Below are 17,593 nucleotides of genomic sequence, written 5' to 3' on the forward strand. Positions count from 1 at the left end.
CTTGGCCCCCAGCCTTCAGGTTGTGAGAAGGCCAAGCCAAGGAGAGGCCATGTGAAGAACTGAAGTGCTCAGAATTACAGCTCCAACTGAGCTCTCAGGCAACAACTATGAAAGTGGCATCTGAAATGTTCTGCCCCAACTGAGTCTTCAGATGACTACAGCGCTAGCTGTGAGAGATAACAAAATGGTAGTTGTTTTAAAATGCAAAATATTGAAGTGGTTTTTAATATAGCAATAGATAACGAAAATGCCTGGTTTTATTGTAAATGTTATCCACAGTTTTTAATGTTGTTATTTAATTGCTCCTCTGTTTTTATGCAGGGATTTGAAGAGAGTCTAAAATAATGTCTTGTAATATGATCTGCCCAAATCTGCCCAGAATCCAATTCTGTCATAAGATTATAAGGTTCTTCTAGCATAGATCTCAGTCAAGACCCATGAAACCATCAGAGAGTATAATTCAGAACCAGAGCAAAACACAGGGAATTTATAGCTTCCCCATATGGACTTTGGCTTTCTAATCAACCCTAAATGAAAATAGACATCTCTTTCCTCGTTGTGCACACCACCCCCTCACCATGTTATAGTTCATACTAAATACGTTGACAATCCATATATCTGACATTAGCTGCCTGAATAAATTGGGCACTCTAATTTTCTAGATCCATGTTAGGAGCATCAGCTAAACTTTTTTTTTTTTTTAACAATTAAAGCATTTTTTAAAAAGTCACAGTGAGTTATGCAGATACTGTAATCAAGTTAATAGTTTGGCTAATTTTCCAGCCAATCCATTCAGTCATTCAAAGAGTACTGAGTGCTTAAGAACTGTTCTAGGTATCCAGGCACTGATGTGATATAGACCAGTAAACAAGTAAACATCCCTACTTTTGGGGAAATTAAGGTCTAGCAGCTCATATTCTCTAAATACCTGTTCAGTGGTCATCCTACTGTCACTTAAACACACGCCTTGGAAATTGCCAAACCCATTTCCAGCTCCCTACAACTTTTAGTACACTTCCTCGAAAATGTTTTGGTAAATATCATTTTATCAATTTCATTACATTTTCAGTGGTGGCATAGAATTCCTTCAAGATTAGTTTCCTTGGATGCTACCCAACTACAATTCCTCTTAATCCAATTCTGATTTCAAAGAGTCATTAAAATGTGGCAAACAGGGGAAATGATTAAGTGTTAGATTTAAATTTTTTAAATAACACTATAGTTACTAAGGGGGGTACTTTAGTGGATGCTTTATTAGATGAGTAGGAGTTTGGGATCTTTGTGTGTATATGGGAGTGGGGAGATGGGAGGAAAAGGAGGTGAGTAGTAGAGGTTGTTAAAAGAGGAAAAAGGAAGAAATAAAAGCCCATATTCTCAAAACCAACAATTTCAGAAACTAGTATTTTAGTAGCTTTCTCCATGTACAACCTGGAAATGTACATTAACAGGAAACTTTCTACCCACCCCTGCCTCCGCCTTTCCCATCCTTGGGTCTGCTGGGATCTGTCGGTGGGTAGAAGACATTGTCATTGTTTATAATGTTCATAAGCCTGCCTGAATGTGAATGACATATATTTAGAAATCAAAATAAAGCTTTGGGAAGATCTTCAATTTAATGGAAACTAGTCTAGTCATTTGGGAACCACAAGAGCTTTTTAGGGAAAATCTGCCTCTGCCAGCTGGAGGAAGTGTGGGTGTACCGGGGTCCCGGTGATACCTTGTGATGTCAGTCACCCCCAGGCTGAGGTTGATTGGCTATGAAGAGCTGCAGCAGAGTTTAAATTCCTGCACCATCAGAGAAGTGTCCAGAATATCAACACAAGAGTGGCTTCATTGGGCATAGATTTCCTCCGTGAGAGGAACGTCAACCTGATTTCTGAGACTTTTTGAAAAAAGTCTTTGTGAACTAAGGAGGGTAAGCCATTTATATCATTTAATTTTTTAAAATGACTTTTGCTGATTGTTTGGAAAATATTAAATATGTATACATGTTTGAGGCATTATATCATGTAGAGAGAGATGGGAGAGCTGCGCTTCAGGTAAAAACAGTTCATATTTTTGTGCCTGTTGTTTATGCCACAGTAAATAATGATATTAAAATGACATGTTAGGTCAACAGAGCCAGGTGTTTTTCTTGGTAATGCTTTAATTAGATCTCCACATGATGCTTCTAAAAGGGAAAGTTTATAGAACAGGAGGCAGATGGAAAGTCATTTTGAAATTTAGTTTTAATTAGCAAAACATACAAAACTTTTACATTTAGGTTTCATGAATATGGGAATGTTTATGGCCTACAAGATTGTGAAGAAAAATCTAAACTGGATGGAAGGACTTTCAAAATAATTTTTTTAAATTAAAAAATGTAATGTTATTCATTTAGAGAGCATCTAGTAATATTTTTTATGAACTGCGTAAGTAACTAAAAGATGATTAAACTACTGAAATAACTGAGGGTGTGATCATTACATTTTTTGTATTGTTTAACTGGGTATTCACGTTAGCATGATGCCTTGGATACAGTCAGAATTCAATAAATGTTAGTTATAATTGCATTTAAAAATATTTTTTAGTGTAGAGAACTTGTGTATATGTTCCTGTCCATATGTGTTTTTATGTACTGTATTTACTGTACTTCATCTGTATGACATTTAGAAGAGTCCATGTGTTTCAGCAACTTATCTTCCTTAAGAGCAGTAACTTGTGCTTAACCATACTTTCCGTTTAACTGAGGCTTGACTAACCTATTTTAACCTTGTTTAAAAATGTGAACAAACTGTTTTCTAAAGGGTATTAGTCCACTTATCTACCTGAAAATGGTGATGTAAAACAACGTGCCTCAGATGCTTAGAGGCCTTCCAAATCTATATTTAATTTTGGGGGCACCTCAAAGTTATTTTCCTGTGGTTAAAAGCATATAATATTGGATTCATTGTAATTGACCTTAAGACACTTACAATAGGAAGAATTGGAAATTTTTTTTGGTTTGTTTGTTTCTCTGGATTCCTGGTAGAGTTCATATCATGGCCAAGTTTGACTCTATTTTCAAAGAGTAATAAGAAAACAAATTCTAGCAGGTTCTAGTTAGTTGGATTCAGGGTAATTTTACTTTTGTAAAACCAGCTTATTTTATTATTGTTACAAATTGCTGTATACTCAGCACCTAGAAAAGTGTCTAGCACATTGGATGTTCATAAATATTTATTGACTGCTAATGAATGAATGTATCATTCAGTTGTGTTCTTGAAGATAACAAACAAAGCAAATTAATATGATGAATTGTTTTCCAAAAGAAAAAAGAGCCTATGACTTTTCAAACCTTTATTTTCTTCCTTTGGCCTATTTCCTTCATTTTGGTTTACATAAAAGAAGACATATATTTTACAAATGTATCTTAACCTTGAGAAAATTCTAGAACAAATTTCCTTACTTAAGAGCCCAGAGAAGTTTTGGCTACATCTGAAGTCTTGACTTTAGTTTCCCTCTCCACATTCTAAACATTTGGCTCTTTTCAACTCTATGACAACAATTCAAAAAGTCAGAAATTCTCTAATACACTGCCTTCCACAGGGATGGAACTCAGGTTGTTGATTTCCTTTTGTTACGTCATCTCACTGTAGAATGACAGCCGGTGGGACGTAGAAATAACATTAGCCAATCCTTGAAGAAGAACTCAAAGTTCTGGACTTTTAATTGCAGACTTGTAGTTGTGGTTCACAATTACTGTTCAGAATAGGGCTACTGCCTATCTGCTTCTACTCTTTTTTGAATAGTAGCCAAAATGTTTATAAAAAGTTTGGAGCTCTTGTTTGGAAAGCACTTCACAAAATTACAATTATTTTTATCAAAAATACCAAATGCAAACCTAATATGGGGTTTAAGATCTGACTTTCTTTAATGCTTAAGGTTGGACTATATTCTTGGGGTGGCAACATCAGCTCTTTCAGAACTCTAGGGTGTCTTTTATTTTAGTTTACTAGACTTGCATCTGGGAAATTACTGGTTTAGGTCAGGGTGCTAAATAGTATTTCTGGAATCCTGAGCAAGTTAGGGCATCTTTCTTATGGTTTAGAATCTTCCATCCCTAAGAAACTTGAGCACTAGGGGCATGCACTTCTTTGGGAAAAAAAACAACATTCATTGGTTTAGAATAAATGCACAATGGCACCCCCAATTTTCTAATTATTTAGATGAGAGAAACTAAAGAAAATACAAGAGAATTCAATAGTCATTGACCTTCTGTCAAGGCTCTAACATTTGCTAGTTTTCAGAGAATCATGAAATTATAACCCTATTCAAATTTCACTTTGAAAATTAAAATGGTGAGCTATCTAATTTTCATTTGATCTGTGAAGCTAAAACCATTGACAGGATTATTTTGAGAATATCATATTTGAGGCCGGGCGCGGTGGCTCAAGCCTGTAATCCCAGCACTTTGGGAGGCCGAGGCAGGCGGATCACAAGGTCAGGAGATCGAGACCACAGTGAAACCCCGTCTCTACTAAAAATACAAAAAATTAGCCGGGCGCGGTGGCGGGCGCCTGTAGTCCTAGCTACTCAGGAGGCTGAGGCAGGAGAATGGCGTGAACCCAGGAGGCGGAGCTTGCAGTGAGCCGAGATCGCGCCACTGCACTCCAGCCTGGGCAACAGCGTGAGACTCCGTCTCAAAAAAAAAAAAAAAAAAAAAAAAAGAGAATATCATATTTGAGAAAATTTTGCTTTCCTGAAGAAATAAACCTAACAAATTTAAAAAACAGTTTTGATTGTGGGATCTAAAGAGAAGTAACATCTATTAAATTAAGCTTGATTTTGGTATAGTTAAGTATTTTCATATGTTTTTCTTTGTTGATACTAATTGAAGGATTTTTAAAAGAAATTAAGATAGTATCAAACATAAGGACAGATATACACTATGCTGAATTAGAATAAAGAAAGTAGCACAAATTAAGAATAACTATGCTGAGGAGAGAAAATGCCTATAATATACATGAGAGGTTGTTTGAGTTGTGTGAAGGTAGAAATGAGAAGCCTGTTCAGGCTCCTTATCTTAGGATTTCTATTATTTTCTTGAATACATTAAAAATAAGATTAAATGACTTCTTGAACCCAATGTTTCAGATAATATTCAGCATATTCAGGCATTATTGAGTGCTATACATATATACACACATATATACACATATATATGTATTGCATATATATACCTGTGTATGTATATGTGTATATATACATATGTATATGTACATATGTATATATGTATATGTGTATACATACATATATGTGTATACACACATATATACATATACAGGTATACATACATATATGTATATGTGTGTATATACAGAGGTACATATGTATATGCACATCTATACATATATACATATACATACGTATATGTGTATACACATATACATACACACATGTATATATATGCAATACATATATATGTGTGTGTATATGTGTATATATACATATACATATAATTTTTTTTTGAGACAGGGTCTTCCTCTGTCACCCAAACTGGAGTGGAGTGGCAGGATCATGGCTCAGTGCAGCTTCAACCTCCCTGGCTGAAAGAATTCTCCCCACTCAGCCTCCTGAGTAGCTGGAACTACAGGCACGTGCCACCATGACTGGCTAATTTTTATTTCTTAGATCAAGTGTTAAAATCTCTTGTGGAACTTTAAAAACAAACCTATTCCTGTGCCCACCCAAGTGAATGGATATATTGCCCTGGGATGGGATTTGTGCATTGGCATTTTAAAAACCTTTCCCAGGTGAGAGTAATATACATTTAGGGTTGAGAATCTTTGGCTTTTAACTCCTATCATTAGTTTAGGGGCCAAGGGAAAACTTACCCCTCACCCTCTGAATGTTCGCTGAAAATCAACTGACAAAAGATAGATTAATAGGAGAAAAGGAACACAAATTTATTTTTATGTGACACAGGAGCCTTCAGAACGAACACCTGAAGATACAGGAGAAACTGTCCATCTTTATGCTTATGTCCAACAAAACGTGGGCAGCCATGTAGAAATATGATTGGACAAAAAGGTTTTAACCTTATACTAGTAGACCAAGTCGGGTGGCCCAGCCAGGCCTGTCCAGATTCTTCTTGGCGTCTCTGTGCAGCATTTCTTCCTTCTTGATATGGGACAGTACCTTCTCTGGAGTGGGGGTCTTATGACCTACAATTAAACTAGGTGGGTCAGAGAATTTCTTTATGGCCAGTTGTTACACAGAAAGACAGGGGGACTTAGGGGAATATTTTAAGGTTTTATTGCTGGCTTTGGGGAAAAGGGGTTCTGGTTTCTATAACCTGCCTTTGGGAAGAGGGATTCTAGTTTCTATGGTTAGTCTCAGGGGAGAATGAGGGACCAGAGATAGGAGGGCAGGGGAAGGTCAGAGAGAAGTTTTTGCTTCTGAGGCCTTCATTGTGGAGTATTGTTTTCTGAGTTGCTACACTAGTAAACTATTGCAAATCAAAGAAAATGACTGAGTTGAGTCTCAATTATTTTTTGGAGACTTATCTTGTCAAAATTGAGGATACATTTGGGAAAAAGGAACACAAAACCACCAGAAACATCTATGGTCAATGTTTCTTTACAAAGAGAGTCTGAGGACTTCAGTATTTAAAGGGGAAAGAGCAGACAATAGGAGAAAGAGGAAGGGGATAAAAAGAATGGGTGGATAAAAGAGGCAAGTGGTTGCATTCCTTTGGGTCTTTGTTTAGTGTTCACTGAACCTAGATTTTATATGTGAAAGGGTAGAGGAATAGTTAATTATGCATTTGTCTCATGCTCAGTGAATCTGCATTTTTACATAAGATAAAGTAAACATAGACTAGAGGAAGCTGTCAGACATGCATCTGTCTCAGGTAAGAAGAGGAATGACTTTTAGTTCTGTCCTTTGTCCTGAACTTGTGAAGGTAAGCTGTTAATTTACATGGTGATGGTGAAATTCAGCCAGACTGTTTTAGGGTAGAGATCTCAGGGCCCACAGGAATTTCCCTGTGAGAAAACTGTGAGGGAGGTATGTAGCTTTTTATCCCTGTAGCTATCTTTTTAAGAACAAAATGGGAAGCAGATCTGAGTGACCCAGTTCCTAGGTTGACTTTTCCCTTTGGCTTAGTGAGTTTGGGGTCCCAAGATTTTATTTTCCTTTCATGGTATACATTTAACATTTAAAGAAATGAAACAAATCAACAAAAGTGAAATAAACTTGCAGGATTATTTGTGGAATATATGGAAGTTCATCGGACAAGTATGCTAAGGCAGCTACCAGGGCTTACTAGTGCAGGGTAAATTGCGTTCCTTAAACCATTTCAATAAATTTTTACTTTAGCATCTAGTACATCTATTTTTAAATACAGAACAAAGTGTTTTCCAAAGCAACAGTTCTTGAAGTGTGAAATGAAGTTACCCTTCAGAAAAGCAGTTTGATTTGGCATGTTTCTCTCTGCATGATTTACAAGTGTATCCCAAACCTCTAATCTTCCCCAAATCCTTCAGTACTGTGAACGCCAGCAAAAATAATTTAGCATAATCATGTATAATGTATGATTAAATGTGTCACAGTAGATATTAAGAACTTTCTGAAGTTGTAATATGCAGCCTACTCTAGCACATCTCTTGTAGATTAAAAAAAAAGCGAAAACAATCTATGTTGTGTAGACATTGTTATGCAGTCATAAACGTGACTTAGAAGCCATTGTGTATGTGTGAAAACAAATGCCCACCACCTATCACTGGTGTCAATAAGTGTAGTTTTTAGGGAGAATACATTTGCTAGGGTGCTCTGCCATACCAAGCTGCGTAATTATTGTAAAAGTGAATGGATAGAAATTTCTGTATTCCTCTTTCTTTACTTTTTCGTCAATTTATCATACTTTATGTGTTAGTGTTTGTAGATCTCCTCATTGGAACATTTTCAATTTATTTCTTAGGAGTGAGGTTTTTAAAAACCAGTTTGTTGAGTTATAATCTATACACCACATACTTCACTAATTTGAAGTGTATAGCTCAGTGGTTTTCCGTATATTCACAGAGTTGTGCAACCTTCACTATGATACATGGAACAGTTTCATCACCTCCAAAAGAAATCCTGTACCCATTAGCTGTCACCCCTCAACCTCCCATCTGCACAAGCTCTGGGCAACCACTAATCTGCTTTTTGTCTCTGTAGCTTTGCCTGTTCTGGACATTTCATGTAAATAGAAGCATTCCAATGCGGCCTTTTTATCTGGCTTCTTTCACTTAGCATAGTGTTCTCAAGGTTCCCCTATTCTGTAGCACGTGTCAGTACTTCATTCCTCTTTATGGTTGAATAATATTCTGTTTTATAGATATAGTAAATTTTATTTATCCATTCATCAGTTCACGGACATTTGGATGAATTGTTAATAAGAAGAAACTGTTAAAAAGTTGAAGCTACTTTATTTCTTTAACATGGAGAGAAACATCTATGTCCTTCGTTCCAGGTAGACGTATCACACCCAACTATGAAGATCAGCATCCTGCTCACGTTCCTTTGGGGATTATCCTGCGCTCTCCCAGTAAGTATTAGGGTAGGGATATGTGAAAAAACCCTTTCATACTTAAAACTCCGTGATTTTCATTGGCTATGAACCAAGATGGCTGTATATGTTCCAGTCCAGTAAAAATAGTAGTTTCTTAGAATGCTGTTTTCTTAAGAAATTTCATTTAAGTTGTTTTTTATTCTGTTCAGTTGCCATTCATATAGATATCATTCACATTTTTCTTCCCTATAAGCAGTGGTTCTTAAAGTGTCATCCCGGAACCAGCAGCATCAGCATCAACTAGGACCTTGTTAGAAATCCAAGTTCATGGACCCTACCTCAGAGCTGCTAAACCAGACTCTTTAGGGATAGGAAACAGAAATCAGTGTTTTAACAAGGCCTCCAGGTGATTCTGATGCAGCCTAAAATTTGACTATCCCTACTCCTATGTATGAAAAGTGTTAATAACTGTTGCTTCAGAAATTTCTCTTTGGATTTACCATGTGTACTAAATTTTCTAGGTAGCCAGGTATCAAAATAATGAATCTGAGAGTTCTGAAGAATGGAAGGTGAGTAGAAATATGACTTTTTGAAATATTTTAATTTTAATTTATTATGAGTATAACCAAATTGACTTATTGCAAATGTTGAAACTGCTAATGACTTCATGAGCATATTAATAAGCTAAACTATAGAGTTCATAGATGAAAATAATGCTGCGATTCCAAGTTAGTAGTATATACTCTGGCAAGGAAGCATATTTTCTGTTAGCTTTCTTCTTGTAATGGATGTGCATAATAGTACCAGGGGATGCATGACAATGAACCAAGAGTTTTCAGGAGATATTATGACTTGAAATCTGTTTTAACAAGAGTTATCTGGTGGGCAAGAGGTCAAGTCCTGGGAGGTGAGAAAAGCAAGAAGAATGAGAGGACACTACAGTCTCTGGCATGAGAGCTAATGTTGCTGGCATGTTATTGTATTGAGAATTATTAACTCTCAATAACTCAAGAATCATTGCCAGGCACAGTTCTGAGTGTTTTACATATATTAACTTTCTTAATTTTCACACCTCTGTGAATTAGGCATTATGTTTTATTCTCACTTTACAGATGAGAAAACTGACCACAGAGAGTAACTCAATCTGTCTAGGTTACGTGGTTAATTAGTGTTAGAGCCAGACTTTGAGATTATGTCACTCACTCTAGCTCCAGAATCCACATTCTTAACCAGTGTGTTACTCCCTCTCAGGAGGGAGCCTGATCTAAGAGGTCAGAAAATTCTCAAGATTGGCACTAACGGTTAAAATCTTATGTGAAATCAGAGCATTTTGTTCACTACCTTGTTTCCTACTGGCTTTTACATATGATAAAGCTTGGGCCCAGTGCTTTTGGTGGTGGCCAGATAATGTCAGTGACCTGAGGTGGGGTCTTGTCCATGCCTGAGTCTGGAATAGAATTCACAGTATTTGTTATGAACTTTCTTCAGAGATATCCATAGGCTGGTTAATTTAAAAGCAGACACTGTAGATCCTCTCTCTCATTTAACCAGAGACACACAAACATGCCCTGTTCTCAAGTCTAGCCTTGGCATGAGAAAAATAACAATGTCTTGCTCCCTTCCACCCATTAATTCCAAATGATAATTGACTGGAGCACAGCCTGCCATGGTACCTGCCTGCAGTGTCGCAGGCCAAAGACAGAGTGATTATAGCTCCTTTCTCTAAGGAGATATCCCCAGTCCAGCACCGCTGAGACGCACGTTGAAGACATATCAATAGCAGCTCCTCCGTGCTCTACTTCGCGCCTTGGGTGTTCCACACAGGACTTTGCCCTCCTCAAAGGGCAGGGGGGAGAAGTGGTGGGGAGGGGTACCAGAAGTTGCTAAGGCATTCTTATAGTGCTTATGAGACTAAAGATAGTGAAATAAATCAGAAGTATGACTAGTTAAATTTCTGACTTAGCATTTGTTTTTAAAACCAGGGCTGTTACATGACTTGAGAAAGGTTTAATGGCTTTCTCAATTCAGTTTTTTTTACTATTAAATTTTATATGATGGATGTTCTCAAATGGATTTTTTCTTTAGTTTATATCATGTTGAATAAATAGTTTTCGAGATACTTCCATAGGCATTAGCTGGTTTCGCCCTCATAACTACCTTGTGGGGTAAGCACAGTGGGTGTTAATTTCCTTAATTTATGAACAAGAAACTGGGGGTCAGACACATGAAGTGAATTGCCTACCTTCACCTAGAGTAACCAACCATCTCGGTTTACCTGGAACTTAGGGGTTTCCTGCAACACATGACTTTCCGTGCTAACACCAAGATGATTGGTTCTCAGGGCTAAAACCAAGACCAGTGAGTTAATTGAGACTTAAATCTGGATTCTGAGTTTCAATGCTGCTTTTCATGTGTTACATTTCCTCTAGGTTGTATGAACGGCCAGGTTCAAAGACAGCATATTTATTTGTGTAAATGAAATATCAGAAATAGAAACATCGTCTAGGTCTCTTATATCCCAAGATCTTTTCAAGCCATTAGTCATTTTACCTTCCTTTTTGAACTATTTCATCATAAAATTTCACTAATTACTCATGTAAATGTAAGATCTCTACCAAGAAACTAAAAATAATCCTAAAATTATTGTAAATAATTACAATAATGAAATCCATCTGTGAGGGGGTAATCTGTTTTCCTTCCTTTCCTTTTTTGCAGGGTCATTTGACTCAGGCACCAACACCTCCCTTGGTAACTATCTCATTTACTTTTGTCATAAACATCTCATGAAGCAACTTTAACACTCTTTCCATTGCCTTTTACAATTTTGAAAGTAGGAAATCCAGACTGGAAGCAATTGATGTGTATCATGTTTTTTTATTTCCTAAGGAATTACTAAAAAGAAAAATAAACATTTTTCCCCTTTCAGGAGAGTAGTGAGTCATCGAAAGGAAGTAAAGTTAACCCAGAGGAACACGTAATTAAACAGACCTTTCTTAACTTTTCAGGCTACTTAGGAATGGAAGGAAATGATGTTAGATTAAATTACCTGGCAACAGTTCTAAATATAATATTTTCTAACTATGAGTTATGCTGGCTAAAGAGTCCCATAAAATAAGAAGAGAAAAATGAGTAAGGAGAATTCACATGCAGACATGCTATTCATCTTATTTTCATCACTGAGGCTAGATTGCTGGCATTGTAGCCCCAAATGTCTCTCCTAGTTAAAAAATACACACACACAGACACACACGCACTCACAAATGGTCATTGACCATTTCAAACTTACTCATCAACTTAAACTGTTGCTTTTACAACTGGAGCAGTTCAGATCAGGTGAAGAAGTGCCTGGGAACTTCTCTGTGTCAAGGGTCCTGCTTGAAGACAGAACAGGAGAGCCCTGAGGAAACTTTAAGTAAAACAATTACTTCATTAATGACTTTCTCTTTAAAAATAGTCCCATCTGTGGGACCGGGCTCTGGGAGTGAGAAAGGCAGACTCAGTTTATATCCCTTAAAGCTGGCATTCTTTTTCATTTTTCTAAGACTAAGTGTTGTTACTTTCTTAGCTATGCTATTGTTTTAACCAAATTCAATCCTGTGGGACTCCAGAGAGTCCAGGAGCCAGGTTTCTCCCCAAAACTTTGTTCCATGTTGCATTCTACACTTAGCCAGAGTTGGAAGATGAATTATTAGCCTGTTTATCCCTATTTACTTGAGGTTATCAAAGGAACATTCTAGAAATTTAAAAGCATAGAACTGGGGAAATGCTGTTTGCTGGGGACTTTGTGATTTGTTGCCTCAAGGGTCTCTAAGCTCTCAAGTTACGGTAGCAATCCCTGCTTGAGAAAGGGTTAATGAAGTATGGTGATTCCTGCAATTCCTTCTTGTGAGTTGGGTTAACGAGGTATAGCAGGTTAAACCCATGCTCAGTTCCACCATACCAGCATCAAACTCCAGTGCTAGGAATAGAAGTCAACAGCATATACACAACTACTCCCAATTACAGACTCAGACATTGATCAGTCGGGACGTGTTAAACAAACAAACAAACAAACAAAAAACTAGCAGGTATGCTCTGTTGTAGGGTATGGTAAAGAGAGCAGATATTTTGGGAGCATAATGTGTGAAGACTCACTGTCCTTCCTTACTGGTACAGTGCATCCAATTGTTTTGCTTACAGGGCTCACCTCTCTGACTTCCCACTCAGCACTAAGCTGCCTTGGTGGTCATACTAGTTGGTGTCTTCTAGCTGAATCATCTATAGGCAACTTTCTGGTTGTACTAATGAGGTAGAAACATGGTTTGGGTGAGGCATATACCTTACTATAATATTTTATTTTCATTTTAGCTAAATATTTTATCCTCCTGTCCTAGTACATTTTTCTCTCCAGATGAAAAAAAATTGGGGTCATTTTAAGATCACTCACTATTTTTGAAAACTCTGTTTTACACCAAACACTTTCATGCATGAGCATTATAAACCAACTCTTTAATTCACAAACAATTACCTAAGAGGTTTTGTTGTTGTTGTTGTGTTTGTTTGTTTGTTTGAGACAGAGTCTAGCTCTGCCACCAGGCTGGAGTGCAGTGGTTCGATCTCAGCTCACTGTAACCTCTGCCTCCCGGGTTCAGGTGATTCTCCTGCCTCAGCCTCCTGAGTAGCTGGGACTACAGGTGCGTGGCACCATGGCCAGCTAATTTTTGTATTTTTCATAGAGATGGGGTTTCACCATGTTGGCCAGGATGGTCTTGACCTCTTGACCTCGTGATCCACCCACCTCGGCCTCCTATTGCTGGGATTACGGGTGTGAGCCACAGTGCCCGGCCCAAGAGTTTTTGTTTTTGTTTTTTAAAGGAATTATATATACAGTATGATTTGAATTTCATAAATGTGATTTCCAGAAAGCTTTTTGAGAAAATGTTAGCAGCATTGAGTGAAATGTGCCTATATAAAATGGAACCACTTGAGTTTCAACTTCTCTTCCTTCCTGTTTAAGCTCTGGTGGAGACGTTATTGAGTAGTAAAACTGACCATAGAGGTCAGTAAAACTGACCATTAGAGGAGGGGACGTAGGACGAAGGAAGCAGAAAGACTAGACAGGCTCTAGATAACTCCTTCTCTATCAGTTCCTGGAATAATGACCATATCTGTTAACCCCAAATTCTAGGCAAATGAAGACCCCAGTGACAGCACTGAGTCAGAGGAGGGCCTGGGATCTGATGATGATCAATACATTTATAGGCCAGCTGGTGGCTTCTCCAGGAGCACAGGAAAAGAAGGAGATGATAAAGATGACGATGAAGATGACAGTGGAGATGATACCTTTGGCGATGATGACAGTGGTCCAGGGCCCAAAGACAGACAAGAAGGAGGAAACTCCAGACTGGGAAGTGATGAGGACTCTGATGACACCATACAATCCAGTGAAGAGGGTGCCCCACAAGGGCAAGACAGTGCCCAGGATATCACCAGTGAGAGCAGGGAACTTGACAATGAGGACCAGGTGGACAGCAGGCCTGAGAGTGACAGTGAAGAGCACTGGGTGGGAGGTGTCAGCGATGGGGAGAGCAGCCATGGAGACGGCTCTGAGTTTGACGATGAGGGAATGCAGAGTGATGACCCAGACAGCATCAGAAGTGAAAGGGGAAACTCCAGGATGAACAGTGCAGGCATGAAATCAAAAGAATCTGGAGAAAACAGTGAGCAAGCAAACACTCAAGATTCAGGTGACAGCCAATTGCTGGAGCATCCCAGTAGGAAAATTTTTAGGAAGTCTCGCATCTCAGAGGAAGATGATAGAGGTGAATTTGATGACAACAACACAATGGAAGAAGTCAAGAGTGACTCTACAGAAAACAGTAACTCCAGAGATGCTGGCCTCAGCCAACCCAGTAGAGACAGCAAGGGTGACTCTCAAGAAGACAGCAAGGAGAATATGTCCCAGGAAGACAGCCAAAAGGTAGATAGCCCCAGCAGTGAGTCCAGCCAAGAAGGCAACCTGCCATCTCAAGAGAACAGCAGTGAGTCTCAGCAAGAGGTGGTGAGTGAGTCCAGAGGAGACAACCCGGACCCCACAACTAGTCATGTAGAAGACCAGGAAGACAGTGACTCCAGCGAGGAGGACAGCTCGCACACACTCTCCCACTCAAAAAGTGAATCCAGAGAGGAGCAAGCAGACAGCAAATCCAGTGAGAGCCTCAGCTTCTCAGAGGAAAGCCCGGAGTCCCCCGAGGATGAGAACAGCTCCAGCCAAGAAGGCCTGCAGTCTCATAGCACCTCAACAGAGAGTCAGAGTGAGGAAAGCCAGTCTGAGGAAGACGACAGTGACTCTCAAGACAGCAGCAGATCCAAAGAAGATAGCAACTCCACGGAGAGCGAATCAAGCAGTGAGGAAGATGGCCAGTTGAAAAACATTGAGATAGAGAGCCGGAAATTAACAGTTGATGCCTATCACAACAAACCCATTGGGGAGCAAGATGATAATGACTGCCAAGATGGCTATTAGCATCAGCTGTCCTAAGAAGCAGTTGTCATATAAAGGAGTCTTAGGGACTTGAAGGTGTATCATGATAACTATAATTTATTGATGTGTTGATCAAAAGAATAACCAGATGCCATTTTTTTCCTGAAAGGAATTGCTGGACGTTACACTTGTTTCTAGGGTGTCATCATTTCATAGAGGTTTAAATACTGTGGAGTAACACCAGAACACATCCAAAGAGGCTAGAAGCAAGAAAGGATCTGCATGATAACTTTGCAGCTGAGATAGTTCCTAACTCATCAACCTAACAAATAAAGCAACTGGGGGTCCATGATGTACCAGGCACTGTGCTGGGTGTTGAAAATGTAAAGCAGGTTAAGACTTGCTTCTTGCTCCTAGGAACTTATAGAAGGATCCACAAAGCTACAGAGTTAAAGAGGGATATGTATAAGAGAAACAAGAATTGTTACAACCCAGTATGGTGAGTGCCAAAACAGAGTTATGAACACGATATCTATCTGGAAGCACTGAGAAGGGTGACCAATGTGTTGGAGAACGAGGGAGGGCTTCACAGCAGAAGACATTGGAGTTGGAAGGTTGCACAGGGTTTCCTCGTTGGAGACTGGGGAATTCTATTCTTGGGATAAATAATAGTAAATTCTATAGGATTAAATACTTAGTTTGCAAAAGCACTTTGAAATTATGGCACAGTGAGTTGTTTTGGATAAGAAAGTATTTTTCTCCCAATTAATTTACCAATTCATCATTTTTTTTTTTTTTTGTAGAACTCCCATAAACATCACCTTACTGATCACTGGTGATGATAAGAAGGATTGGGTCGGGAAGAGTGGGAGAAAGAAATTCCTCTTTACATAGATACTTTTTAGCTTTATTTTTCTAAAATCAGTTTGTGTGCAATGCTAGAAAAAAACTGTTCTCTGAGTCCTTTACAGAGAAAAATTCTGTATATAAGATTCTATTGATTTTTTGCTAAATACCATTTGAAATATTACCTCAACATAAAATACTTGTTTTGTAATAAAGATTACAATACCCCAAAAAATGTGCTTATTTGTAATCGTGGTGTTGATTATTAGGATTTATTTATGTTAAGCAACTCTTTCTTTAAAGCATTCCCAAATTGTTCATTACCTTCCTCCTATTAAAATGCAAGATTTTCTTAAATTATTTGCTGAAAAAATTTTATTTGTAAGTCAGGTAGCATTTGATAAAAGTACTATGTGTTGCTTATGATATTTCACTAATTATACCTGTTACAGAACAGGGAGAAAAATGAAGCAAACTCTCAATTTTTGTTTGAGGCCACACTAAAAGTTTATGATGTTCAGGCTTAACATTAGTTCCTGCTGGTCTCTCAGACTCATTTGTGTAAGCTCTGGAAGCTACAGAGAACCGTATTCCTTATATTTTTATTTCTTTGAAAGAAATGACTTCATCTCAGCACTTCTACTTTACAGATGTGTTTTTACCTACACTTCCACTAGAGTACCTCAGAATTCCCCACAAAATTATTAAAAGAATCAAGAAGACTTCCTGGCCAGGCGCAGTGGCTCACGCCCGTCATCCCAGCACTTTGGGAGGCCAAAGTGAGCAGATCACTTGAGGTCAGGAGTTTGAGACCAGCCTGGCCAACATGGTCTCTACTAAAAATACCAAATGAGCCAGGTGTGGTGGCACGCCTCTGTAGTCTCAGCTACTCAGGAGGCTGAGGCACAAGAATCGCTTGAACCCGGGAGGTGGAGGTTGCAGTGAGCCGAGATCGTGCCATTGCACCCTAGCCTGGTAAAGAAGAGCAAGACCCTGTCTAAAAGAAAAAAAAAAAAAAAAAGAATCAAGAAGATTTTCTAACTTTCAGTCTCACCCTTCCCATCCTTCAATTTCTCTGTTCCCTCACAAGGTCAAAGGTGTGTTTACTTGGGGAGATTTAAAAATCGTGTGTGTGTGTGTGTGTGTGTGTGTGTGTGTGTATGTGTGTGTGTGTGTGCTATTCTCTAATACTTCCCCTTGAAATTTTAGAGTTTTTAATTTGGTAGGTCTGGAGTGAGACTCAGAGTTCCACATCTCTAAAAGGATTCCAGGAAATTCTGATGGAGCCCATCCAATATCGCTATTTGGGGTCTCCACTTGGATTCATTATCTGACTCCATTAACCTACAGGTTCCTGCCAACCCATTGCTCCTCCTAAGAAGAACTGCCCCATGATCAGACCTCCTGGTTGCCTGAGGCACAGGTGGCCAGGTTCTAACCACTCACATGCCCCACCTCACCATAGGGGACTGGAAAGAATGACCACCTGATATGAGGCGAGCCTGGCTGGCAGCCTCCAAGGAGGCATGTTGCAAAGGCTCTGCCTGAACGCGGATGATGGGGGCTTGAAGTCTAATCTTATTTTCCTTCTCTGCAAATTTGAATATTTAGGGAAAGAGATGTCAGAAAGCGGTTAGAACAAAAACAGAAGGAAATACACAGAGAGGCAGAAATGGAGAGTGGGCTAAACCCCATTAATGTGGCACACAAAATGGAAAATTATGGAGCTCCTGGTGCTGAGGGGCAAAATAATCAACTTCCAGCCTGTA

At 38.7% G+C, this 17,593-nt stretch overlaps 1 protein-coding gene across 2 annotated transcripts; it reads left to right on the forward strand.

Annotated features, from left to right (window-relative positions):
• Positions 1-1,819: 1,819 nt before the first annotated feature.
• On the forward strand, positions 1,820-16,105 carry DMP1 (dentin matrix acidic phosphoprotein 1). 2 transcript variants are annotated; one of them, XM_015138768.3, is made up of 5 exons: positions 1,820-1,915; positions 8,477-8,551; positions 9,037-9,084; positions 11,231-11,263; positions 13,683-16,105. In XM_015138768.3, exons 2-5 carry the CDS (start codon positions 8,498-8,500, stop codon positions 15,018-15,020), a joined length of 1,473 nt encoding a protein of 490 aa, XP_014994254.3. In that variant the 5' UTR covers positions 1,820-1,915; positions 8,477-8,497; the 3' UTR covers positions 15,021-16,105. The 2 variants fall into 2 exon arrangements, with proteins under 2 accessions (XP_014994254.3, XP_028704442.2); XM_028848609.2 differs by lacking the exon at positions 1,820-1,915 and having other exon boundaries at positions 8,283-8,551.
• The last annotated feature ends 1,488 nt before the right edge of the window (positions 16,106-17,593 follow it).

The sequence above is a fragment of the Macaca mulatta genome, chromosome 5 (genome assembly GCF_049350105.2).
Source record: "Macaca mulatta isolate MMU2019108-1 chromosome 5, T2T-MMU8v2.0, whole genome shotgun sequence".
Classification (NCBI taxonomy): domain Eukaryota; kingdom Metazoa; phylum Chordata; class Mammalia; order Primates; family Cercopithecidae; genus Macaca; species Macaca mulatta.